Source organism: Lissotriton vulgaris, chromosome 11 (assembly GCF_964263255.1).
Source record: "Lissotriton vulgaris chromosome 11, aLisVul1.2, whole genome shotgun sequence".
NCBI lineage: Eukaryota > Metazoa > Chordata > Amphibia > Caudata > Salamandridae > Lissotriton > Lissotriton vulgaris.
Window position 1 is genome coordinate 1004481405 of NC_141699.1, and position 27907 is coordinate 1004509311.

Here is a 27907-nt window from a genome sequence, read left to right on the forward strand (position 1 = left end):
GACCTAAGAAGCTGTTCAAGATCTGGAAGCAAAGTAACTATCACTGCTATCTCCCAAAGATCACGGTTGGAGCAGGCCAACAGATGAGTAGCATTAGAAAAGCATGAAGCCACTGCAACAATTGAGAGCGTGTTCTTTACCATTGCATCAAGCCACTGACATCTCACATTAGATGGACCAGATTAAGACCAAAGTGGAGAGATGATAGCAACCTGTGACCTAATGGGAATCGCCATATACCATATTCAGGCTTCAGATTAGAAGACAGATTCCAGGGTGATCAGCAGTAACAGCGAAGTCAGGCCGCAGACCACTGTAGTGAATGGCTAACTATAAATATATGTAATGGCTCAGTCAGTGCCAAGTTTAAGAGCAGCAAAAAGAGGAAGGTGTAATCTGGAGAACCTCAGGTAACAAAATTGTCTTGACAGCTGTCAGGGGTAGCAGACAATACAAGACCTCTACAAACTTGCACAGAATGTCATGCAAAGAAGAAATGTCATCCAATAGAAGACCTGAAGCTCATTCAAGTTCGACTTGAGCTTCTGACTACCAGCCACTGGCGGCATTAAAAGACCAATAATAAACTAACTCTGAAAAAGAAAAGGTGAAAAACACCTCCTTTACATCATCCATAACCTCACACACTCTCCCTAAAGCCATACAGGATGAAATTGAGGATACAGAAATGTGAGGACAGAATTCAAAAACTTGAGATGCGAGAATACATCACCAGGAGGAGTCCCCAAAGCTCAGCTTTATTCTGGCAGGCAGGACAGCCAAATTGTGAGGGGCCTGGTATGGCCCTGCACTGGCACCATCGACACCAATGACGTAAAAGCTGGCTAGGCCTTAGGAGATACAGTGCATTGCTTCAGGCCAGGACAGAACCGACCAGGTGGTCAAATAAACCTGCAAAAAGGCAGAAGCCAACGGAAGAGGGCATAAGCACCGAACACAGTGAAGCTGACAAACGGCTCTAAGCCATGGACATACAATTGGCCTGGAAACTTCTTTGGGCATTAAAGCACAGAAGGAGTCGAAGGTGGCCTGAGAATTGTCAGCATGGCCTCACTGAATGCTGCCACTTCAGCAGGGTCAGCACCAGATACCAGGAGTGGAACTGGCTGCACTGGCATAGTGCCAAAACAGAGTTGGGTACTGGTGCCCAACCTCTACCCCAGCCAAGCAGCAGTCAAATCCAAAGAAGTTGGAGTTGAGAAGTGAGCTTAAACAGACTACCTACCCAAAGGTTGAGAGTGATGTTATATGATGTCAAGCAAGAGGAAAATATCTCTGCTGGATATAAATAAAGTCTGAGGGAAAGTTATCACGACTAAAATGACAAGTCCTCAAGTTTATCTTGGGGCACAGGATCCAGAATGAGACCAGAATTGACCGTGCTTACACAGGCCTCCACCATCTTTTGGAGGAACACCTGAGTATACAGGGTCAAGGAGGCATAAAACACTACAGGAAAGCAGAGACATTCCTAACCAAGGGTGTCTGCGACAGGACCAATTCCAGCACTGCAACTCTTGAAAATCCAAAGAAATCTTTAGCGCATATCCAGTACGTATCGAAGAGTGCAGAAAAAAAGAGGCTGGTGTCAGAGTGCCTGGTGGTACAGATCTGTAACATCACATCCGGAAAGGTGTCTGGGAGCCATGTTGCCCATTTACCAGTGCAGGAGAGCTGTTGCAAACTTTCCAGATGCAATTTAGCACTAGTGGAGGTGAGGAATCTTTGGTGAAAGTTATATTTATTAGGACTACGCATTTTTTGTAGTCTCAAAAAACTACTGAATGATTTACACAAATTCACAAAAATTCTGCTCCAAAATTCACTTTCACGCTGCCAATGATGTAACCTCGTACAGCTGTTTTTAATGCAGCAGAGACACAACGTTGCGCTGCTGCCTCTAGCACCTCTCTGTCTCAGGTAGGTGTTCGAGGCCCTTCCTCCTCCCGCAGGCTCCTGCCTGTGCATCATCCCTGATGGTGCAGTGGGAGAGCCTTGCTCTTCTGCTGGTCCACTCAGCCAGCCTTTTTTGCTTTCTTTCTCCGTTTGTCTTGGTCTGTTTTCTGTTTATTGTGCTTGTCTATCTGTTGCCTTTTTATTCTTTTTAATTCTATTGTACCTTGTTGTGTCCCTTCTTGCCACTTTCTCACAGATCCTGCCCCAGCGGCCCCTCCCCCCTGCCGGTTCCCACTCCCGCCTCCCAACTGCGCTCCCTCCCTCATCCCTTACATAACGGCAGCCGCATCGCTGGCGTGCCGAAGGCACACCAAAGGCAAACCCTTAGGAGCCCGCCACAACCCGACTGGACTGGACCAGCACCAGGTATCCTGGTAATCAGACTCCCCACTGCTATGCCTCAGCTGCCCTCCACGCACTCAACCCTGGAAGAAACAACAGACAGCTGTCAACACCTGACACCCCCCACGGCCAGTTTTCATACCGACACCCCTGCTGAACCTTCACCAACCTCGAAACCCCCACAGCCACCGCCCACCCTCCGGACGCCAGCACACCCGAACCCCTGAGATGCATCCTCCTCAATGTACATTCCCTACACAGACACGCAGTTGAGATCTGGGACCTCCTTAACACCCTTTCGCCAGAAGTCGCCTTCCTCATGGAAACCTGGACAAAATCCGCCTGCACCCCTACATCACTACCGCCATCCCTGATGGATACAAGATCCACAAGAAGGACCACCCCAACCACCCAGGTGGAGGACTCGCCATCGTACACAGTAACTCCCTACTACTCACCAATTCCAGCACAAACAACTCCTCATCCCCCATGGAACACCTCCATTTCCATTTCCAGATCCAGACCAGCCCCAGAACGACCCTATGTGGCACCCTCGCCTAGAGACCTCCCGGACCACGAACCGCGTTCGTCACAACCTTCACTGACTTCATCGTGCCCCACGCCATCGCCTCTATGGACTACATACTGCTCTGGGACCTGAACTTCCACCTAGACAACCCCAGCGATCCAAACTCCTATGCCCTCCTGGACAACCTCGCCAACATCGGACTGACACAGCTCGTCACCACTCCTAACTGCAAGGGAGGACACACCCTCGACCCTATCTTCGCAGGAGGGAACAACATCCACTTCAGCCACACCTCGCAACCCCTCTGGACAGACTACCACTGCGTACACTTCTCCTTCGATAAAACCACAGCTCACAAACCTACACCACGCCCTCTGAGAAGTAATTGGATCAACGGAGGAGCACCTCAATTCCACCCTCAATCACGATCTCCCTCCCACCACAACCAACATCAACTCAGCAGTCAACGACTACACAGATAGATCACCAACTGCGCAGACGAGCTTGCCCCCCTTCGTAACTCCGACAGACATCGCCCCAGGAAAGCCACCCGGTTCACCACCGACCTCTGAGAATCCAGATGCTCCTGCTGACTTCTCAAGAAAAAATGGAGAAACAGCAAAACCCCAGAAGCCCGGACCACTTTCAAGAACGTCATGACAGAATACTACCATCAAACACACCAAAAGGACCTTCATCCATGACAATCTTTCGCGTTGCCGGAGTTTGAGAGGAACACTTCAGCATCATTCAGGAACTCACCAAACACCCCAGCGAACCCTCAGACGTTACACCTTCCCAGAACCTCTGCAACAAACTCTGCTCCTTCTTCCATCTCAAGATCAAGACCATCTACGACAACTTCAACGAACAGACACCAGACACCAGACACCGAAACCACACCTACTCCCAGCAACGACAGCCAGACTACCATCTCCGCCTGGACCCCGGTCACCACCGAAGACACAGTCACAACCATGAGCATTCACACAGGAGCCCCTGCCAGCCACACAGCTTCTACATAGCCGCCGCCACCATAGCACTTGAGCTACGACGCACCATCAATGCCACCTTAAAAATCCAGCTCATTCCCTGACTGGAAAGGTGCAGAAGTCAAGCCCCTCTTCGAGAAACCGTCTGCAGACCCAACAGACCTACAAAAATACAGACCCATCTCTCTCCCCTTCACGGCTAAAGTCACCAAGAAGATCACCAACATCCAGCTCACGAACTTCATCGAAGACATCTCCACCCTCGACTCATCCCAATCCAGATTCCGCAGCAACCACAACACCGAAACAGCCCTCCTCGCCGCCACAGATGACATCCACACTCTCCTCGACCAGGGCCACATGGGGCCCTAATCTTACTAGCCTTCTCTGCAGCCTTTGAAAATGTCTCTCACCGCCAGACTCCACAAAGCTGGCATACAGGGAACCGACCTTGACTGGGTCTGCTCTTTCTCACCGGCCGAACCTAAAGAATCAGACTCTCGCCTTTCCTCTCCGAACCCACAGAGATCAACTGCGGTGTACCCCAAGGATCATCACTCAGCCCCACGCTCTTCAACATCTACATGGCCCCCATCGCCGCCATCATCAGACAACATGGACTCAGCATAGTATCCTACGCCGACGTCAGCCAGTTCATCCTCTCCCGCACAAAGAAACCTGACACCACCAGACTCAGCTTCCAGGAAGGAATGAAAGACATTGCATCCTGTCAGCAGCTATTGAAGCATAACTCTGAGAAGACAGAAGTCCTGGTACCCACCCCCTCAGCATGGGACAACACCTGGTGGCCCACTGCCCTCGGCAACCCCTCCATACCCACGGACCTAGCCCGGAACTTCGGCATCATACTAGACTCCTCCCTCACCATAACCCGACAGATCAACGCTGTTTCCTCCACCTGCTTTAACACCTTCTGCATCCTTCGCATGACCTTCAAGTGGATTCCCCCAAATCCAGAAACACCTTCACCCACACACTCATAACAAGCAGACTGGACTATGGAAACGCCATCTACACCAGAATCAACAAATCCCTGCTCCGAAAACTCCAGACCATCCGGAACACCTCGGCACCCCATGACAGGACCACATCACCCAGCACCTACGAGACTTCCAATGGATCCCCATCGAAAAGAGAGTAACCTTCAAGCTACTCATTCACGCCTACAAATCGCTCCACAAAACCACCAGACACCAATACCTCAACGAAAGAGTCTCCTTCCACTTACCCAAGAGAAAACTCTACTCTGCCGACCTCCCTCGGCGAAACCCTGCGCAGCCATAGAACCAGAGCGGGCGGAAGAGCCCACTCCTACATGGCGGCAAAGACCTGGAACAAGCTCCTGCTCAACATCAGACGTTCCCCCACTCTGCGCACCTTCAGGAAGAGCCTCAAGACCTGGCTTTTTGGCTGAATCAGAGCTGCACGCCCTTCCCCGCCTCCCCCCCAGAGGCTTGAGACCCTCACGGGTGAGTAGTGCGATTCACAAATCCCTGATTGAACATTTACATTGGCGTTTTATATGCACATCAAAATCTTTACAACCTCCTGTATCATTTAACTCCTTGAACCAATCTACAATAACAAAAGGAAAAAGCCTCTGAAACATTTGGTGCTTATTCATTAAACTGGTCTAAAGTACTGTGATTCCAGAACCCATCTTCGATTGATCAATAGTCTAAACCATTCTACAGGGGCATTAGTAGTGCGTCGGTAATGTGCATATCGTCAACATTGTATTCCATGTACACTTTTTCTAATTAGCCTAGATTACGTTTCTCTGGTGGCTATACGTTATGCACTATGATCACACGGTTATCAGAAGTACAGTTAGGAACACACTGAACACATGCAGGCACAAACAATAGTTTCTCAAATTTGGGTGAAGCTTAAAACTCTATGACAGAAGTAGGCACTTAATGCTGCATCGTTTAAGCACAACTGTTTGCAATTGCCAAATGATAATTTATTGAATATATATCCACTGAAGGATAGGGTTCGCAATGCAAACAGCCTAGTTTGACTAAAGAACAAGGAGTTTACATAAAAGAGATACTTCACCTCATTGCCATCCAAGAAAACCTGTTCTTCATGTGGTTCAAGTTTAAATTTTCGCTTAGTCTCCTTTTTCTTGGGCGTTCCTGGGGTTTCATCCTGAGACTAAAAACAAATATGAATGGAGTAAAAAGGTATTTTAAAAAAAAGCATATAGCTCATAATTGTTTTATCCAATAAAAAATATGTAAGAGGCTGTGCTCAATTGAAAATAATAAAGAAAAGTATAATGTGAGAGAAACTGGAAAGCACGGCCAATTCAGAAAAATGGAACTTGTATCTTTCTGTAGACAGAATGGAGAACGCAAAAAGAGTCATTCTCAACAGACAAGAGCACATTACCTGTTCTGCTTACTTGAATGCCATAATTAAATTAGTGAGGTAAGATAAATAAACCTGCAGCGCAGATCACGTCAAAGAAGAAGAGAGACTGTGTATTTTATTGGCCCATAGAGTTACACATCCTTTTCCAGCAGCCATATGAAGAAATGGTAATGTACTTGTAGTCCTGATTTTGCATTATTAACTAATTTGTAGGAATCAATTATGATTCCTAAAAAAAAGGCAGAGCCAGAGCTAAAAGTAACTATTTCTTCTGCTTCGTAGGATCTTCATTAATAGTCATAAATGCTAGAATAAAGTAGCAAGCTAAAGAATATCATGGTCCTCATTGTTCTTGAGCATATGGAATAACTGTATGCAAAATGGCGGAAAAAAGCAAGAAAGTGCAGATATAGCGTCAACTAAAAATGTCTATTGGAGATGCTTTACCAGCACTAGAGTCAGCTTCGGGATTTCAATCGAACAATGAAGTGTAGACCGCTTTCCACATAGCTGCTTTACAATTGTCAAAACGAAGAATGTTTCCCCAACAGTTTGTGAAGGCAGCTTTCCCTCTAGTGGAATGGGAGCTGTATCTGTTTGGTATGAGGTTATTAACCACTTGATAACACAGCTCATATGCAGGGTATGATACAACGGGAAATGGAGTGTTCTGAAGTGGCCAGACCATGGCAAATATGACTGAAGTGAATTCAAAGTTGGTAAACGCAAGAAAACTGCAGGTTTTAATCAGACTAAATGTAGAGGTATGGAAAAATGTCATTCTCCTGATAGGACTGTAGCCTCTCTGTTGGCACCATAAACAAAACCTCTTCCATTTGAACGAACAGCAAGCCCAAGTCTCAGGATGCTTAGCTCTCTTATGAATATCCATGCGTGACTAAGGAAGATCTAGATGTCTGTATTGTCTGATATCAGGAGCAATGCTACCAAATTCAAGGATGTCAGGTTCAGGTAGAAAAGATGACACTGAGATCTGGTCAAAAGGTTTAATTTGAAGGCAAACCTCTAGAATGGCTTGATATACATTTGTAACATATCCAGATACCACTGCTGCCTTGGCCAGTCTGGAGCAATAATGATTAGTGTTGCCTGACAACTCTGAAGTATTAATACAACTGTAGGTATCACTGGAATCGGAGGAAAGGCATAAAGAAATGTCAGTGACAAGTTTATTAAGAAGGCATTGAAGAACTATTCTGGGTCAGGTAGTCTTGACGTAAAGTCTTCGTTTTTTTTGTTTTGAGATGTGAAAATATCTCCAAGCATGTTTACAATACAATATGCATGGATGACACATTAGTTCGATTAAGAAACAGAATAAAATAGTAGCAGTGTGTGAACAGGTACATATCAAAAATACACCGTAAGAGTTGTAGCCTAAAAACATACAATTTGCAATTTATCCCTTGCGTCATGTGTTACAATTGATTATAATGTGCACTTGTAAACAGTTTTATGCAGTGGTAGTTAAAAACCTACGCTTGTGCCACATAGCTGCCAGAAATTTTGACACAGCAAATACAATGGGTCTTGATAACTCGGTTTTAAATATTCTGTAAGCTTGCATACAGTGAGTGAACCCCAAGTTTTTGCACAGAGGTATGAGCCAATACCTCCTAGACTTTCGGTAAACCGGACAAAAGAAAAGAATATGTAAATCATTTTCTAGTTCACCGTCGCAACCAGGGCAATTTTTGGGGGAGGATGGGGACCATCTACTGGTAAAGGCTCTAATCGGTAAAGTTCCATATCTCTATTGTAGGTACAGCTTTCTAGTTAAAATAGGGTAAATGTCATCCATGACACACTCAAATTGGTAAAAATCTTTGACCCATAAAATACATTCAGTTAGGGTGCCGATCTGAGGTTTGAAAAGAACAGCAGTTAGTTTACTGTCGTAAAATAGTCTAGCCAGGTGCTTGCGTGAGACCGCTTTGCAACCAGGCTCGGGGTCGGACCACAATGCTGGTACTTCCAGCTTCCCACATCCATTCTTAATATACATAAGCCATGTAATTTTCCCTGCTTTTGGTAGACTTAACATTTCTTGTAGTTCCTGCCTGTAGTTTAGAAGCTCAGGTGTTGTCCAAAGCCTACGCCAGAATATTAGCGGTTTAAGGCCTAGTTCCTCGTCTATCGATCTGAGGCCCAAGTCGAGCCTCAGGGGTAGAAGAGGAGTACTAGGTGGTAGGGCCAACAGTTGTCCTAAAAATTTGTTTTCAGTATCAGTGATCTCAGACCTACACAAGTAGCCCCAAAGTTCACCGCCATAGGTGACCGCCACCCTTGCTTGCATTTTATAGATCTCCAAGGGTGGACCAATAGGTTTAATGGTCGATGTGTTGGAGACCTTGAGGATACCCCCTGCAAGTTGGGCCAGTTTCAGTTGGGATTTAATTTGTTGGGGGGCCTACGTCATGCTCTTGTTTATGGTTACCCCCAAATTATCGAAAGTCTAGGCCCTTTCCAAATGACTTAGGGTAATTAAAATGGGATTACAAGCAGTACATGAAAGGCCTTCATTCCTCGCCTAAAACTATAATGCCCAGCAGAGAGTTATGAGATCTGGTGTGTGCTCTGTTATTTACCAAAAACATTTGTCCCTCACAAAGAGAAGAGACATCTGGGCAGCCAACATTAGGGTCTGCAACCTAGTAACTACTTTTTAAAGTCATGAAGAAAGTACTTCAAACTGAGTGCACCCAATGAAAGTTCCAAGACAGAACCTGTGTGTTGCACAATCTGTAACACAGAAAGGCTTCCACTCCACGGGTGTGTTTAGGACAAATGATTTATTCTTGATATATATATATATATATATTTATATATATAGAGAGAGAGAGCGAGAAGGAGACATACTTAACTTAAATGTATTTACTTTTCTGTGTAAAGACATGTCTGGTAAAGACACATTTGTGCTAAAGGCATGCATGATAATGAATTGCATGGTAGAAGATGCGTGGTAAAGGCATTCCGTTGTAATGTCAGCGATGTAAAGGCTGTGTCCAATCTGAGACACTTGTATTAGACCCGAAAACTGCCTCACTTGGCATCAGGGAGGAACACATGCTAACTAATCACCCTGCTGTAAAGTAACAGCTCTCATTGTTGCCAGGAGAGACATGATTTGGCTATGTAAGCGTAGCGAATCTCGAACCTTGGCGCTTTGGAAAGTTGGACTTTATTGGGTGCATGCAAGCTGAATGAATTGTGTATAGGGTCCATGGTTGTCTGCGGAAATTTGACTTGGAAGGTGGCTCAAGGAGGAAATTCTCAGAATTGGACTGATACACAAGTTACTTACCTTTGGTAAAGATATATCTGTAAGAAACGTTTGCGTAGCAGTACCCCTGCGCGTCGGTAGGCGTCGTCTGCGGCTCCGCGTCCGTCGTCGGCTTCGGGATCACGTCGCCGGAGTACTTAGATGTCACTCTCGCGCGCTGACGTCAGTTCTTATACACAGCTTTTCCGCGCCAGAAACGCAGAGCCATGATAAAAACCAACACTGGTGCCATGAAACTAGGGCCCTGAAAGGGATGACCTTAACCCTAGATATCGGTTCGCAGAACGGGGAGGATGGGTGGGGCGGTAAGGAATCTAATACTAACTACTGTTTCTTACAGATATATAGTTACCGAAGGTAAGTAACTTGTGCATCTGAAAGAAACAGGTTAGTATTAGATTCCTTACCTTAGAATAGATACTCCAGCAATACCAACCCCGGTGGTGGGTCTGCAAACCAAAAATCACACCAGAAAGCCCTGGAGGACGGAACGGCCAAAGAAGCCATCCCTCCGGACTTGGCTGTCCAGGCAGTAGTGTCTTGCAAACGTGTGCAGCAAGGCCCACGTAGCTGCCTGACAGATGTCCTGGAAGGGGACTCCCCGGCCCAGGGCAGTGGTAGCCACAGTGGCCCAAGTGGAATGGGCCCTCAGCCCAACAGGAGGCTCCTTCTTAGCCATGGAGTAGCATGCCTTGATACACAAGACGACCCACCGCGAGATGGTCCGTTTGTGTACCGCCCGCCCCATCTTAGCTCCCACGTAACCAACAAAGAGTTAGTCATCCACTCGGAACTGGCGTGTGCGATCCAAATAGAAAGAGAGCGCATGTTTTGGGTCCAGACGGTGGAGCCGCTCTTCCTCTTTAGAGGGATGCGGAGGCGAAAAGAAGGCGGGCAAAGTGATGGACTGCCCGATGTGGAAGGCCGTGACTACCTTGGGCTGGAAAGGGGGTCTTGTCCGCAACACAACCATGTCCGGATGGACAGAAAGGAACGGAGGCTTGGATGAAAGAGCCTGGAGCTCACTCACTCTCCTGGCAGTGGTGATGGCAACCAGGAAAGCAGTCTTAAGGGTAAGAAGACAGAGAGGACAGTTATGAAGTGGCTCGAAGGGAGCGCACATCAGAAAAGTAAATACAAGGTTCAAGTCCCACTGAGGCATCACGAAAGGAACAGGGGGAAACATATGAGTGATGCCCTTCAAGAACCTATTAACAACCGGGGACTTGAACAAGGAGGGCTGATCAGGTAGCCTTAAGAAGGCGGAAAGGGCAGAAAGGTAGCCCTTGATAGTGCCCAGTGCAGAGCCCTGCTGGGCAAGAGAAAGAAGGAAGAGGAGAACCTCAGAAACAGGGGCAGAAAGGGGATCCACAGCCTTTGCTGTGCACCATGCCACAAACTTGTTCCACCTGCAGGCGTATACTGACTTTGTGGAGGTACGCCTGGCTGCCAGAATCACATCACAAACTTCAGGAGGCAAGTCAAATGGCCTCAACTGTCACCGCTCAATCTCCAAGCATGGATGTGGAGACAGGACAGGTTCGGGTGGAGGACTGCCCCCTGCTGCAGCGACAGAAGGTCCTCCTGAAGAGGCAGACGAATCGGGGGATCGACAGACATGCTCAGTAGCTCGGGATACCAGCATCTTCGTGCCCAGTCTGGAGCCACAAGGATAACTTGGGCCCGGTCACGTCTGATCTTCTTCAGCACTCTGGGCAGAAGTGGTATAGGCGGAAAGGCGTCCAACAGACCGCAGCTCCACACGCGACGAAAAGCATCTCCGAGCGAGTGTCGCAGCTCCACACGCGACGAAAAGCGTCTCCGAGCGAGTGCCGCTTTGGAAATTCCAAAAAGCAGAACTGATGACATTGCCCGTTCTCTTCTGTGACGAATAGGGGAATAGATCTAACCAAGGCTCTCCCCATTGCTGAAAGAGGCATTGCGCCACGTCCGAGTTCAGACGCCATTCGTGATCCATCATGCACCGACGGCTGAGTTCGTCCGCCCTGGCGTTCAGGGAACCTGCCAGGTGTTGAACCACCAGGGTCACGCCCTGATGTTCCAGCCACTGCCAGAGGCGCAGAGCCTCCTGGCATAGGGTCCACAACCCCACCCCGCCCTGTTTGTTGAAGTACCACATGGCGATGGTGTTGTCCATGAACACCTGCACTACACTCCCCCTGACATAGGGGAGGAATGCCTTCAGTGCAAGCGGGATCGCCCGCAGCTCCAGAAGGTTGATGTGGAGCCGGGACTCCGCCGGAGACCAGAGGCATCTGATCTCCGCCTCTCCCATGTGGCCTCCCCAGCCCTGGAGGGACACGTCCGTCACAACTACGTGCTCCGGTTGGGGTAGGGAGAGGGATCTGCCGCTGACCCAATCGTGGTCCGTGATCTACCACTGCAACTGTCTTGCAGTGCCTTCCGAGATCAAGACATGGTCGGACAAGTTGCCCTGATGCTGGGCCCACTGAAACTTCAGGTCCCACTGCAGAGCCCGCATCCGCCACCTGGTGTGATGCACCAGAAGGATGCAGGAGGCCATCAGCACCAGAAGCCGCAGCGTCAACCTGACCGAGACTCAGGATAACGGCTGCAGGATCGGAATCAGGGCCTGAATATCCCGAACCCGCTGCTCGGGAGGATAAACCTGTAACTGCACCGAGTCCAGAACCGCTCCGATGAAGAGGAGCTTCTGAGAGGGACACAGGTGTGAATTCAGCACATTGATGGAGAACCCCAGCAGGTGCAGGAGGTCGGCCGTAATCTGGAGGTGGCTGACTACTGTCTGGGGCGAGCCCGCCTTCAACAACCAGTCGTCTAGGTAGGGGAAGACTGAAACCCCTAACCTGCGCAGATGAGCTGCGACCACCGCCATCACTTTCGTGAACACCCGTGGGGCGCTGGTAAGGCCGAAGGGGAGCACAGTAAATTAAAAGTGCTCGTGGCCTACCGTGAACCGCAGGTAACGCCGGTGGGCCGGCAGGACTGGGATATGAAAATAAGCGTCCTGCAAGCCCAACGCTACCATGCAGTCTCGTGGGTCCAGGGCAGCTAGGACCTGAGCTAGTGTCAGCATCTTGAACTTCTCCTGCCGGAGGAATCAGTTGACGGTCCACAGGTCCAAGATAGGGCGTAGGCCCCCTTTGCCCTTCTTGGGTACCAGAAAGTAGTGGGAGTAAAAACCACACCCTACTTCTGGCCCAGGAACGCGCTCGATGGCCCCCTTGGCCAAGAGGGCGGTAACTTCCTCTCGTAGAAGTGTCAAGTGATCCCCCGACACGCGGTGGTACTGTGGTGGCATGGCTGGCGGGGTCGCCTCGAAGGGGAGGGAGTAGCCCCTTCGGACGATTTGCAGCACCCAGTTGTCCGATGTGACAGTGCGCTAGTGGAGGTGGTGATGGCGAACCCTGCCCCCCACCTACGTCACATGGGCCTGAAAGCTCGGACTAGAAGGGTTTTGAGGCGGATGCTGCAGGGGCAGGTGTGGACTGGCCTCGCTGTTGTCCCAAACTGCCGCCACGGCGGTTCCCACGTCCGCCACCGCGCTGGATGGTAGTCTGCGGTCCGTGGCTGGCAGGATGTGTGGGGGTGCCCCTTCCTTGGCCACGAAAGGAGCGAAAAGCAGCCGTTTGCTGGCACGGGCCGAGAGGCCCAAGGACTTGGCCGTAGCCCTGGAGTCCTTAAAGCGCTCAAGTGCATGGTCTGCTTTGACGCCAAAGAGGCGACGGCCATCGAACGGCATGTCCATAAGGGTGTTTTGGACATCAGCCGAAAAGTTGGCGGACCTCAACCAGGCGTGGCGACGAATTGCCACCGTCGTTGCCATCGCTCTGCCTAGTGAGTCCGTGGTATCCAGCCCACACCGGATGGAGTACCGTGCTGCATCTCGACCCTCCGCAAGGGCTTGGGTGAGTTTAGTCTGGACCTCCACCGGACATTGTGGCAGCACGTCCGGGGCCGTGTCCCACAGAGAGTGGGTGTAACAGCCCAAGAGGCACGCGGTGTTGACTGACCGCAGCCCTAAACTCAGTGATGAGAATATCTTTTTCCCGTATTGCTCGTACTTCTTGGATTCCCGATCGGGGGAGCAATCGGTAATGCGGTCTGGGAGTTAGAGGCCTAGATGACCAGCTCTTGGGGTGGGGTGGGTGGACAGGAAGCAAGGGTCGCCCGGAGCATGGCGGTGGCGTCTAGCCACGTTCCTATCTACAGGCTGACCTGTAGCGGGCTTGGACCAAGTGCCCCGAAGAACGTCAGACAAGGCCTCATTAAACGCCAGGAGAGGTTCGGCCGAGCTTGCCTGCGGTTTAAGGACCTCAGTGAGGAGTTTAGTCCTCACGGCCGCAACGGGAGCTCCAGGCCCAAGGCCTTGGCCGCCCGCGTCAGCACCACACTGTAAGCAGCCCCCTCCTCCGTAGCCACGCTAGGAGGGGAGACAAAGCCAGTGTCCGGCGAGGTGTCCAAACCACTGGCGTCCCCTAGCTCACCTGCCCAGTCCTGATAAGACTGGCACTCCTGTGCCAGAGGGTCCTCAGACCCCTCCCAATCCGCCTCGCCACCCATCACCTGAGACTCAGTATCAAAGGATGGGGCCGGGTCATAGAAGTAGAAATCTCCCATCGGCGTCGAGAATGGCGCCGGACCCGAATCGAGGGAGGGATCGGGGCCGGCGGTGACACCCTGGGGGCCGGCGAGGTCGTAAGGTCGACCGGTGACGACCCGGATCCAGTGGGGGCCTGCGGCGCCGGGACCGAAGTCACCGGCGGCATCGGGACCGAAGCACCCGGCGGCGTCGGGGTCGAAGCGCCCGACCCGCTGCAGACCCCTGTCAGGGCCCCTGAACTCCGAAGGCGCAGCGGAGCTCGACGGAGGAGTGAGCAACCTCATGGCCATGAGGAAGGCCTCAATCTCCTCCGGCGTCACGTTCTGCCCAGGGACCGACGGGCATCGGAGCCGCGTGGGCGGTGTCGCCCAAACCCCCGGCCGCATCACATGAGCTTCAGGGAGAGTCGGAAGAGCGATGACGTCTCTTCGACTTCTTGTGCTTATCTGAGGACTTCGAGCCCGAAGACCGAGGACGACTCCCGGAGCTATGGTGGCTCTGACCCCGCGACCGGTCACTCGACCGGTCCCTCGACCTCCTTGCGGACCGGGACCTCGAGCGGCACGAGGCCGACTGCCGGAGTTCGAGTCGCTTGCGAGACCGCTCCAGCCTAGCTTTAGACGTCAGGGCCCGGCAGCCGGAGCAGGCCTTGTCGTCGTTGTCGGTGATGGGGCTCCGTAACCGACATCAGTCGGCGCAGGGCTTAAACCCAGGCATCCCTACCGGCACCGTCGGAGTCGAAAGACTTCGAAAAGGATCAAAAAAGTGATCGAGAAAGTTTAGTCAAAAATTGACTAAGGGGTACCACTTTTTCCGGATCTGCGCTAGCTGGCACGGAAAAAAGAAGAACTGACGTCAGCGCGCGAGGGCGGCGTCTAAGTACTCCGGCGGCATCATCCCGGCGCCAACGACGCCGGACGAGGAGCCGCTGACGCGCAGGGGTACTGCTACGCAAAAGTTTCCGGATCCAGTCTGACACCTGGGGATATTCTAAGGTAAGGAATCTAATACTTACCTGTTTCTTTCAGATAACTTGGGGAGCTGGCACAATCAACCCGGCAATGTTATTCTGATTATATGAAATTGCGGTTGTGTGATACTATGGTTTTGAAATGTTTCTATGTTCATATTAGTGTTTCTCTGTTGAAAGCACAAAAATAAAACTTTTTTTTAACTCAATTGCAGCATGTGTTGTATATTTTGTGCAGCAGCGCTGACAAAACAGTCTTAGAGAAGTGTATGTACGTGAACACTTTTCATAAATATGCACAGACAACAGCCAGGCAACTAGTTAATGATCTCTTCTCCAAACTTAAACTAAATAAAAGAACAAGGGCATTGGTTCACCAGTTATGCCCTGCAATGGACAGTTGATCACTTGGATAACTTTTTTGCTTTCAGATTTGTGGAAACAAATTAAGGGTGCATAATAACCTTGCTGGAAAAAGAGTTGATGTGGACACAAGAAAAACAATTATTTTCCATCAGCCCCTTTTAGAAGAATTCTAGTCAACATAGAAATGTTGTTCTTAATGCCATGGTTACTCTCTGCTTTTCTTAAATACGAATACCATGTATGAATAGGTACTCATTAATGACTCCGCAGTATTTCCGCAACCCCAGTAATTCTAAGCTACATTTGCTTTAGAGAAAAAAAATACTAAGGCCTTGGAGAAACCAAGTACACTTCATTGGTCCAGTGAATTCTTCCTATGTAAAGAATGTCTTCTTGTCAAAGGTACCTATTAGCTTGTTGTTTGGTGTTTTAGATTCCGAATAGAATTTTCCCGATTCATGCCCTTATATGGGTGCAATTCACGTTGCCCTTATATAGGCATAGCAATCAAGCCCTTATTTAGGCTTGGCCCATGCAACCCAAATACAGGCCTGGCTACTTCCATCCGTTCACCAAACGTGTCAAAGATTTCTTGGAAAACCAGATAAAACAGTTAGGGACTTCCCCTTGCTTGAATATTGATTTCTCCAAGAACTCAGTTTTACAATGAACAACTACTCCTTAGGGGTTCATTCATGTTGTTCATATGCCCGACTTTACGTCAAACATGGCATTCCTCAACACCTTCAAGGTATAAATATACCTTCACTTGCTATGGCAAAGCACGGTGGTTCGGAGCAGTTCGACGACCTACTTGCCCGATGCAGCTCGCTACAGCAAGAGCCCAAGGAAGCCGACTCTCCAGCTGATGCACTGATCAGGAAGCTGCCCTCCTCTGCTGAGAAATCCAGCTCCAGTGTTTCTGACCCCCCTTACGGGGTGTTGGGAAATCGAGTCCCGAGACCTCCTTCATTCTAAAGTATGGAACTGATAAAAACCTAGAGAAACCTTTGGTAGATTCTTGGCAAAACTAAACCTATGCTAAAGACCATGCTTACTTCTTCCCACGTTACTAGACTTAGGTTAAGTATCTAGGTTAGGTTGGGGTAGGCGTATTTTAGAAGCACCAGTTGAGTATTTTAGCCTGTGTTATTTATGTATGTATTTTTATATGGCTTAGAAACCATACAATGCTCTTACAGTATTATTTCATATTACTGTTTACGCGATACACATTATATTTTGCATTCTGCCTAACGATTGAAGCAGTTCACCTCTCTTGCATGAGAAAGAAGACTGTTCAATAAATCCTTTTTATTGAAAACGCCCATCTCACTATTTCTCTGCAACTCTGTAGAAACGAAGCATGCACGATTGAGTGAAATACTCTATTGTTTCCACGACTCTGAAGATAGTTATTCCAGTCCTAGGGAAACAAAGTTGTTATGTTTATGCGGTTGTCAGAATCTAATCCCTTCTTGTGAATTCAAGAACGTTTCTTGTGACCTCTGAGCTAGCTGGCACTCACAATTAAGTTTAGTATATTCGAAAGAGACCTACTGACATAAGTCCTACGTCATATCTATAGGATATATTATTCCAATGCGCAGAGCCTATTGGGAATATAGGAACTACACTACAAGCTAATGAGAGGAAAAACAAAGAAAATGTCTTACTTTCTACACTCAGGCCTTCTTTTTTTGTGTAACAGTGTTCATAAAACACAATTCGAGAAGTGTATACACATGATCACTTCTTATAAGTATGCACACAACACAGCCAAGCACCTAGGTAATTATATATTTTTTCTGACCTTAACCCGTTAACCGCGGCGGTAATTCCGCCGCGGTGCGGGCGTTTCCGTGCGCGGGCGGGGCCACTGGGGAGGTAGTGCTGCCGTCGGCCAATGGCCGACGACAGCAATTAAAGGGTTAAACTGAAAATAAATGTATTAATGGGCTAGGATACTGATTCACACCTATGCCCTGCAATGGATAGCTGATCTCTCTGAAGCTTTTTTTGTATTCAGATTTCTCGAAGCAAATTAAGCGTGCATAGGTACTGATCTGGAAAAACAGTTGATGCTGACATAAGCAACCAATTGTTTACAGTCAACCCTTTTTTGGAAAATGTCATGCATTTTATGAAATGTAGAGCCTATTTCAACCTTGAAATCGTGTTCTCAATAGGGTTCGACCTCTATTTTTTACCTTTAGTTAAGGAGAAGATGGGATTGTGTGTGTGCTTGAAAAATAGATGGGATGCCCAAAATGTCACGAAATATAAGTTGTACACTAAGAAGATGGTCTCCAACTACCAACTGGATCGAGTCCTTTCTCAGCTACCAAAAAACGCATACATCATTCCCATACACAGGTTTCAAATGGGGCAAGGTCATTGAAGGTATCACGACTTATTCAGCTTTGATTTTAGGATAGACCCCTCAAGTTACTGTATCTCCATTTTGATAATTGTAACACCAACTCCATTGTTCACACTGAAAGAACAGACAGTTTAGTGACTTTGTTGTAGATGTCTATGTGGAAATAGTAGAGCTGAGTCTCAGATACTGAAAAAAACCCTAGTTCTAAACTCACGATTGTGGCCAATTAACGGCCATCTCATTAGGACTCTTTTTGATCCATGCTAAGTGCTATATAAATTCCCCTTACTCCTACTCTTTTTGTTGGGCCTTCTGACATCTGCAGCCTCAACAACATTTTAGGGGATCTCATGAAATACTTCTTGGTTACAAATGAATTTTGGTTTATTGGAGGTTGATGGATTTGCAAACAAAATTTCCTACCTGTATCAGAACCCTCAGAATGAGGACTGTACTACCTGAAGTTGTTCAACCGTCAAAAAATCCATAATTGGCCCAAATGCCTCTATTATGGTATTCCATCATGACTCGGTGGAATGCATTCATGCAATTATGCTTTCCTTAACTTGTCACTCACTGTTTCACTTTTACCACCTATATTCAATTTGCCAGGGATTGCCTCTCACAAAAATAGGGCTAGGTGAAGGCACCACATTTCCTTTCTTAAGTGGTTTACTAGAGGAGTCCTGACAAGCAGAGGTTTCTATTCTCCTGACATGCCCAGAGTCAAACACTAGTTGTAGAGTTGTGAGGTAGACTAAGCTCTCCAATTGATTTTCATGAACACCCAGCAACTGATATTATCATGCAATTTAAATGGCTTTATTCTTCTCACAATGACTTCTACATTGCAACCACTTGTCCAGAAGAGATAAGGAGACTGTTGTAATTTTGGGAGGCAAGTCTGTGAGAAAAGGTTTTAGTGGGGTTTCTATAGTTTGGGGTGTGGGAGAAGGGAGTGATTTTTTTAAATTTCTAAAATGTCTACAGTGCCTACATCTGGACGACTTCTGAATTTTTACAAGTCCCGCACCTTTCAGTATTACCTTATCTGTCTGAGAAACTCCTAATAGCAGGACAAGAAGAAGTGACGATGGAAGGTGCATTCAAACTCCAACGTGTATAAAATATGCTTTATTCTATTTTCACAACTCACTCTTAGATTCCTCCTATTTTTATAGGGTAAAGGGACAGATTTGTGCACTTTCTGACATTTAACAGATTAATTTTGTACCCATCTGTGCCATCACTTCATGTGATGTTACTGTTTTGATTGTACATGGCTTTCAAGAAGGCCAGCATAAAAAGCTTTTAGAAGCCTGAGTATGCTTTTATGTTTGAAGGTGATCCAAAATCTTACTTGTGTTGTATTCCTCTATCCATGCTTGAAGATGTTATGCCTATTGCTGAGCCCAATTCTTTCACAACGGCAGATGCTACGTGTACAGAAAGCATTATTAATAGTGCCCACAAGCAGCTGTGAACATTTGTTATTGCCTGTATATTTTTAATGATTAAGAGTAATAACTCAACAGCTAATTTCGAAGTGGTGTCTGGAAGCGTTTTTATCAAATGTAAGAAATTAAACTTGAAAGCATTCATCAGTTTGGTGAGCATATCAACGTTGTGCAAATGTAATTAATAATTAATTACCTTTTTACTTTCTTCTTTTTCAGTGTCCTTTTTCTTCTCTTTATCCTTCTTTGGCTTGTCATCCTTCACAACTTCTTTTTTACTTTTCTTTTCATCTTCTTTGCCACTGTCATTCTTTCCTTTCTCTTTCTCCTTTTCCTTTTCCTTCTTTGTGTCCTTTTCAGGCTTCGTCTTCATCACTTTCAGAGCACGGTGAAAGAACTGCTTCTTCAAAAGCCTTAAATGGAGAAGATAGCAGAAATCAAAGTGGCACTGCGTGAGAGCTATGTTGTAACACATTATAGCTCAAATCTATCATATGATACCAAGTTTGGAGCTACAAATATCACTAAACTCCTGTACGCCTAATTTTAGTGAGGAAGAATATTCAGCTGGCTTTAAACTCTAGCTCTATCCTAGCCAACCCTAACAGATATTTCTTTTTGGGGATTGCACTTTAATGTCACTTCCAACAACTTACTGATATATTATTTTTTACCCCGCATTGGGTTTAACAGAAGCTTTTTACAATTACTATTTTCCCCAATTATTATGATGCTCAGGTTCTTAGTAATTTACAAAGTTACTCTTAACAGTAGTCAAATAAAATAGAGATTACCTCAAAGTACTCCTTGCTTGTTGGATGCACCATAGTAACTCCGGATGTGGAAGACACACCTCTGCAAATATTACTTAAAGGCCCTCCACTTGATCCCCAACTCAATTCACCACACTTTCGATCAAAGACCAGAAAACTAAACCAGGAAATGTTTTGGGACAGGGCACCTTCACATCTAGCTTGAACATTTCTTGTTGAAAAGTAAAGCGTTTCAGAGTATGGGACCACAAAATAAGAATCCACACGGTTGTTTCCAACAGAAGTAGTTTAGGAATGGAGAGAAACCCTAGGCACCTGGATCACAAAGTACAACAGGGAGTACATATAGAATTTTTTGATGAACCTTACAAGACACCAAATTTCTAACAAACCAGAACATGAAACATAGCAGCTTATATTTAATACGATTACACACTGGGAGCCAATGAAAAGAGCAGAAACCATCAGTTTTTTTAAAGCAGTAAACATGTACAAGCATTCTGAACAAACTCAAGACTGGCCTATAATATAATAGAAGTGCAACGAATAATGCATTCGCAAAAATCAATTTCAGATTAATCAGAGACTACAATACCAACATAGGTCTGCCTCAACAACTAATTTCTGAATACCAGATAAAAATTTACTTGTACATAGTCCATAAAAGGAGGAGTGGATGGTAGCCAAGGGGCACACATACTAAGACTAGTCAATGTGGTTTTGCCATATTTGCTCCTATCGCCTGGGAAACAAGCATCCTCATAGCAATTTTTAGTCAGGAATGAAGAAACATATTATAAACAACATCAGTCAGCCAAGACCAGCTTATATCAGATATAAGATATACAAGACATTAGCATATCATTTTAAAAATCAAATTTTCACATTGAATCTCCTAACTCCAATATTACAATCTGATACAGCCAACTGTTAGAAATATCTACCAAAACTATTCAATACAGAGCAGCAAATAAATGTTTGTCAACAGCACGGCCATCAGACAATTCAGTACAATTTGGCAACCTAAAATTACCAAATTGGTATAATATGCAAAACCGAATTTACATAAAGCCAAAGATAAAAATAAACTCATCAACGTAATAATCAGTAAGGGAATGTAAGACAACTAACATTGGTTAAAATACATACAAGTCCTAAAAATTAATGATGTATTGTTAGTGTATAAATGCCGACATTTCTCTACTTACCATGTGTATCATACTTTCTTTAATACAAAAGAGGAAGTTAGTATCCAGTCCAACAAAGGGATTAGAGGGGGACTCCCATCACCCACAAGATATATCAGAATTTCAACCTTGAAACCTCAGGAGCAGCCCTCCCTACGGAAAGCCACCATAATGTGCAGCATGTACATGGGTCTCAAACAGACCTCTACTCTCCCGACAGATGTAACAAAATGTGACCTAGCACTATGTACAGGTAAAGAAGGGAATGACAGTCGTACAAGAGGAATGCTCACACAGAACACCCTGGAGTATAGAGGAACTTATAAAGTATAAAACAATTCACACAACCACGATTCATTTAAAAAAAAAAAAATGTTTGTAAGGTACATTGGGTGAGAAATAAAACGCTTACTATATAATCCTATTCATCCTCAGCCACACCACCAGCTCAGATACCATCTTGCAGGACTGACTCACAAAAAACACAAATTTCCATGATCAGGTATGAGGTAGGAGAAGCAGAGAGGACGAATTATACCACTCAGTCTGGCCCAACCTAGTCAGCCGAGCCCCTCTTCAGCAGAATAAGTCAATCAAATATTGCCCCAATGAATTTTGGATACTGCCACTGAACAGACAGCATTTTCAGAGGCTTGTCACTACCTTCAAACACCTCAGGAACATGAACACAGGAGATATTTTTATGTTGAAAAGGGGGTGTTTTTGCCAGGGTATTTACCCTTCAGACTGCATAAATATCTTTTTTGGGCAGCAAAACCAAGGGGTAAATAAGTTGCGAATTAGAAGAAACCAAACAAATACCTTCCTTATCTATTGCTATTCATTGGGACGGGTTTTCAAGAGAAAACAACCAAGGCCATACCTGTTGCAGTAGTCGACAACCGACTCTCTTGTCGTAAATAAGGCTTCTTCACCTTTTTTAGCTTTTGCCCATTTGGAGTCCATCAGGCATTCCACTGCTTTCGAGGCTGCAAATACAAAAATCACTCAATATAAAAAGCTTAAAGTATTGTGTTTATCTCACGGTTTGCACAAACTGAGACATTTTGTTTTCATGCCAGCAAACTGAATTGCAGGCTCCTGAAGAGGGCTAAGAAATCCAGAGTAATATTTAAGGACCTGTGGGGCAAAGCAACAAGTGAAAATTACAGGGGTCCTCTCTCTGCTACATAGGTACACATTAATGACTAAGCAGTATTCCTGCAACCCTAATTACTCCAAGCTACTTTATACAATCCTTTAAAACAAGCATTGGCATAGCCAATAGGTCTCGCCTTTGGGACCTTATGAGTGTTTAGCCATGCAAAAGTTGATGTTGTTGAACGAAGGATATTGTGCTGGATAACTAAACACTTATAAGGTCCCAAAGGCGAGATGCCAAGGCATGCTGGTGGTGAAGTGGTGCTTTGCAGGTGCTGAGTTAGAGCTGCGGTGAGGTGATGCTGCGCTGGTGGTGAGGTGGTGATGTAGGAGTGCTGAGTATCTAACATAACAAGCTCAGTTAGGGGTGATGATGCAGTTTGCATGTAGCAGACAATGGTGCCAGGGAGATTCTTCAGCTTGAGATTGTGTTTCAGGGCTATTTTAAAGATGCTCTGAGGAGACGCACAGGTTATGTTGAGTTGAAAGCTGTTCCAGTGTTATGGAGCCTTCAGTGGCAAAGACCTGAAACTGGACGAGGATCCAAATGATGTCAGGCAATGATTGCTTTGTGATTGAAGGGGGCTGGCAGTATTGTAGAGTCAGACGGTCAACGCCAGTAAAGGAGGTACGGCCTGGATCAGGCCCCTTTACCAGCTGGAACACCTTCTGTCAGCTTCGGTACCTAGCCATTAGTAGCAAGGAATCTGGGACCTGTAGTTTTGATTTTCAGCTATAAGGATGGGCTTCCAGGTCTCATTGCTAATTGCTGAACAAGGAGCTGTTGAGAGGAACAGTGATAGTATAGGGCATGTTGGAAAACATTAAATGGGTGGATTTAAACATGACACAAAGCAACCCAAAGCGAGAGGAAACTTGTTCAGCTCAACTCAAGCAACAACAACAGAGTTGCACTCAATCAAACCGCAAGCACAAAAATTGAAAACAAGCGTCAAAATACAAAACAAGAACTAACGCTAAGGCATGAACAGAGGCAATTAAGGTACCAGCTAGCATGCAGCAGCACACTGTCAGCTGAGTTTGCTTTGGGTGTTGGAATAGTGGCCCTCGCCCTGAGCAGTAGTGTCTGTTCGGGGAGGGGGCAGGGGCTGTTGATTAATGTAAAGTGGCAGACGGTCAAAAGATAAACTGCCCGAGCGTGCTCCCTTGAATGGGAAGATCTGTATCTTGACTGCGGGGACAGCAAGCACAGCACGAAATAAGTAAACATAGCACACAATAGAAATGAAGAGCGTCTGTGAGCCAGCAGTCCCTCCGCTCCATTGGCCCAGGCCCCACCTGCCATGTCTGAGAAAGAGACCATCTTAGAAAGTGACTAGGGGTGTCTCAACGAGGCGGGCACTTCTAAGGCAATGAAATTACTATAACACGCAATTTCCCATTTGAGAGAGAATGCCCCTGTTTTTTCGGCAGTTGCAGTGACATTCGCCGCGCATTTAACGTTTTCCTAAAGTTCAATAAGCACATACAGTTCTCCCTTACTCTGAAACACAATCTGCAGCCCGAGTGCCCTTGCACGCTGGCATGTGCCATGTGTGCAAGATGAGCTACGCAACAGCTGCAGCACCTGCCAGCGGGGCGCAGACACTGCCTTTTGCGCCGTCTGCACTTCTGTCTGTCCCAGTGCAGGGTACAGACAACACATAGAGCTGGTACGGAGTCACCCTTTAACCGCAGCCCATGGTCACACCTGGGCCCCAAACCACTGGTGATGTCATTTGTAAACAAGGCACCTTTGGTGAACCAGGTACTGCCAGAGCAACATTGTTTGGAAAGTAATGCCAAGTGAAGGCAGACAGAAATCGAGAGGGATATAATTCAAGAAGAAACAAACTTAACATGAAGATAACACAAACGCGGCTTCGAGGCTCAGTGCATGCACAGCGTTTACCCTGTGGGAGCGAGCAAGGGCGTCATCTGTTTCCAAAGCGCAAAAATTGCAAACAGATGGAGCTGCTGCTTGCTCCCGCAAGGCAAACGTTGCACATGTATGCGGGCTTAATGGAAACAGTGCAGAACATGCACAAGCTTCCACAAAAGCCCAGAGTGATTCCAAGAGGTCACTCCAAAGCAACTCTAGAGCGCTGCGTAGGCATGACCAAAAGACTAGTAAACTAATTATATTTAGAGAAGGAAAACAATTAACAAGTAGTTCTATCGGTTAGATGTGTGTCGGCAACAGGGTAGAAGAGACTCCAGAATCTGATGGCAGGCAGCTTTAGGAGCTCTAGAAAACAAGCATTTGCAATGCAATAGGTCTCGCATTAGGAAAATTTGAGCTATTGGTATTGTAAATGACAAATTTTGTATTTATGTTTTGTTTTTTGAAAATAGCAAAATTAATAGCTTTGTCATTTACAATGCCAATAGTTATAACTTTCGCAAATGTGACACCTATTGCATTTGTAATGAAATATGTGTTGTATTTACGTGACTTGACATTACAAATAACAATGGTTTTTAATATTTCTCAAGAATTAATACTTAAATGAAAGTTATTGTAATTTATAATGGCAATAGCTTAAAGTTTTGTAAATAACTGCTATGTTTTGTTATGCTATGCTGGTGAGGGTGTGTGAGTGTGTGTGAGTGTGTGAGAGTGTGTGAGAGTGTGTGAGTGTGTGGGTGAGAGGGTGAGGGTGAGAGGGTGAGGGTGAGAGGGTGAGAGGGTGGGTGAGGGTGTGTGTGAGTGAGGGTGTGTGAGTGAGGATGGGAGAGGTTGAGGGTGGGTGAGGGTGAGAGGGGGTGTGAGGGTGAGGGGGTGTGAGGGTGAGGAGGTGTGTGAGGGTGATGGGGTGTGACTGTGTGAGGGTGTGCGGGTGAGGGGGTGTGATGGTGAGGGGGTGTGATGGTGAGGGGGTGTGAAGATGAGGCAGGGTGAGGGGGGGTGAGGTTGTGTGAGGGTAAGGGTATATGTGAGGGTGAGGGGTGCGAGGGTGTGGGTGTGTAAGGGGGTGTGAAGGTGAGAGGGTGGGTGAGGGTGGGTGAAGGGGTGTGAGGGTGGGTGAAGGGGTGTGCGAGGGTGAAAGGGTGTGAGCGGGTGAGGGGTGTGAGCGGGTGAGGGGTGTGAGCGGGTGAGGGGTGTGAGCAGGTGAGGGGTGTGAGCGGGTGAGGGGTGTGAGCGGGTGAGGGGTGTGAGCGGGTGAGGGGTGTGAGTGTTTGTGAGCTTTAGGGTGTGAGGGAGGGTGAGGGGATGTGAGGGTACTACTGTTACTCAGCCCCCACGTAATGTGTGACCTCTTCAGCCAGTGCTGACTTGTCAAAATCAAGCTGAGGGTTGAATCCATAATTACAATCTGTGTAGCAAAACTAAGCGCCATGATTGCAATAAAATTGGCTAAAAAGGCAGGCTGGTTGGTGGTGTCACCCATTGTATGGGGCTGGTGTATAGCTACACTTCTTTGTGTGTTACAGAACTAGTATGTGTGCCATAATGTGCGAGAGCAACTTACACAGTTGCTGCTGATGCTATCTAAAGCTGCATGCTGGAGAATGCATGCAAGCTACTCCATGTTTTGTCTGAGGGAAGGTTGCACAATGACGACTATGGTGCACAGGAAAAAACTCTGGCCCCTGATTTTACAGCAGCCCTTAAAGCCAATGGCAGCAGCGGAAGGTGGAGCAGACTGGTGCTAATGACTTGCCCCTCAATGAGGAGATGTAAAGTGAGGAAGCAAGCATCCTTGAAACTAAGTATTGGTAGATGCATCAGACAGGGGTCTGTGCTGACGAACAGGAGGTCTGAAGGCTTTGTTACAAAGATAGAAGGGTATCCGACAGTTCTGTGTGCTGAAAGTAATGCTGAGATAGGTGAATGTTATGATCAGGGTGTGGCTCGACCAACTGTGTGAAAAGCAGCATGATGATTGTGGAAGGCGCATTGTGATCCACAGAGGGGATAACATTAGATTCATGACAGAGAGGCCGGTTTGATAAAACTGATCTAGAATAGGGAGGCTGTTTTTTCAATAATTAAAGAACATTTTTTCAGATAGAGATGGAATGATCTTCTTATTATAACCATTATAGTCTTCTTAGATATGCATATAACAATGGCATGTACATAGATTTATTGCCCATTGTTTTCATTTAAACTGCTGGGAATCTATTCATAGGCCTCGCTGTGAATCCCTCGGGTGGTGAAAATTCGTACACAAACAGACGATCTCTAATGTTAACAAGGGTTAAACTGAGAGGACACAAGCAATTTTCTCAGGAAGGCCAGGCCCACCTGAGCTATAGGATCTGTGAAAACAAACAAAGGACACCAAGTTTGTTATTTCTTACATTTGTCTGGAAGAACGAAGAAGCAGACCTCATTCTCCACTAAAACGTCTGTTTTAGAACTACTTGGGAGTTAAGCAAAGCAGATGAAAGATACTTTTAAAAGCCTCGTAAATTGCTGAAGCGTTTCCTTGCAAGCCCCCGCCAGCTGTGCGCAGCCCCCTCTGCCCCCCTCCACCTCTGGTGCTGCGCCACTTCCTCCTGATCAGACCAGACAGAGCGTCCTTGTAACACAGGCCCCGCCCCACCTTGCCCTGTGAGCCATTATAGCGCCATAAACCCCTGCTCCTGCCACTAAATTGCCTATAATTTACTTTACTTTGAAACCATAGAAGGCTGATGATAGCATCGGAGGGCCGAGACCTGGCCTCTGTCAATAATTACAACCTAACGTGCTGGTCACGGGGAGCCCGGGGGCTATAAAATGGCACAACAAGTGAGCACTGGTTGCTGTGCTTAAGATTGCTCCCTGAAAGAGCGGGACGCCCGAGGCGGCGTCCAAACACGCACTTCATCTTGTTCAAGAGACATTGACGCTTAAGCTGAGTGTCACGCAAAAAACAAGTGCATGCTGTATTTATACACAATCGAAAAGTACACAAGCATGCAACAATAACGTGACATTCCCCACAATGCTACTTGGAATTACTTTTTCGGAATAGTGGAGAGAAGCCTCTTGCCGATGCTAGAGTCAATAAATAAATAATTAACTGCTCTTATCCTTTGACATTAAATCTGAACTGCAGGTCAGCAGTTCGAATCCTGAGCACAGCAGATCACTCTTTAACCCTTCGAAGTCGGTAAATTGAGCACCTTTACATTGCAAAGTAGCAACACGTCATAAGTATAGTGCTCAGAAACGCAAATTAAAAAAAGCAGCCTGGGCGGAAGTCAGGCAGCCCTCCTCGAGACAGAGGCGGGGCCTGACCAGAAGCAGGAAGTCGAGCGCGACCGGAGCTTCCCAGGAGGCAGGCTGCAATGGCTGGCGCAAGGCTCCGGAGCAGAGAGAGGAGAGCCCTGCGTGCAGCCGGCGTCCGCCCAGAAAGCCAAGGAGCGGAGTGCCAGTGTCCCTGTGCCCATTGACGCCGGAGGGAGCAGCCCCGGAGCGGGACCTGGCTGGGCACGTTGTCTCCCCGGAAGAGTCCTGCGGAGGAG

At 46.9% G+C, this 27907-nt stretch overlaps 1 protein-coding gene across 2 annotated transcripts in view; it reads right to left on the bottom strand.

The window, feature by feature from the left end:
- SEC62 (SEC62 preprotein translocation factor) overlaps positions 1 to 27907 on the bottom strand; it is a 175341-nt gene that overhangs the window by 72295 nt on the left and 75139 nt on the right. For both annotated transcript variants that reach the window (XM_086944300.1, XM_086944301.1), the window contains exons 3-5: positions 22170 to 22275; positions 19523 to 19739; positions 5923 to 6021 (exon numbers count right to left, since the gene is read on the bottom strand). In XM_086944300.1, coding sequence (XP_086800426.1) covers positions 5923 to 6021; positions 19523 to 19739; positions 22170 to 22275 — 422 coding nt within the window. The remainder of the gene's footprint in view (positions 1 to 5922; positions 6022 to 19522; positions 19740 to 22169; positions 22276 to 27907) is intronic.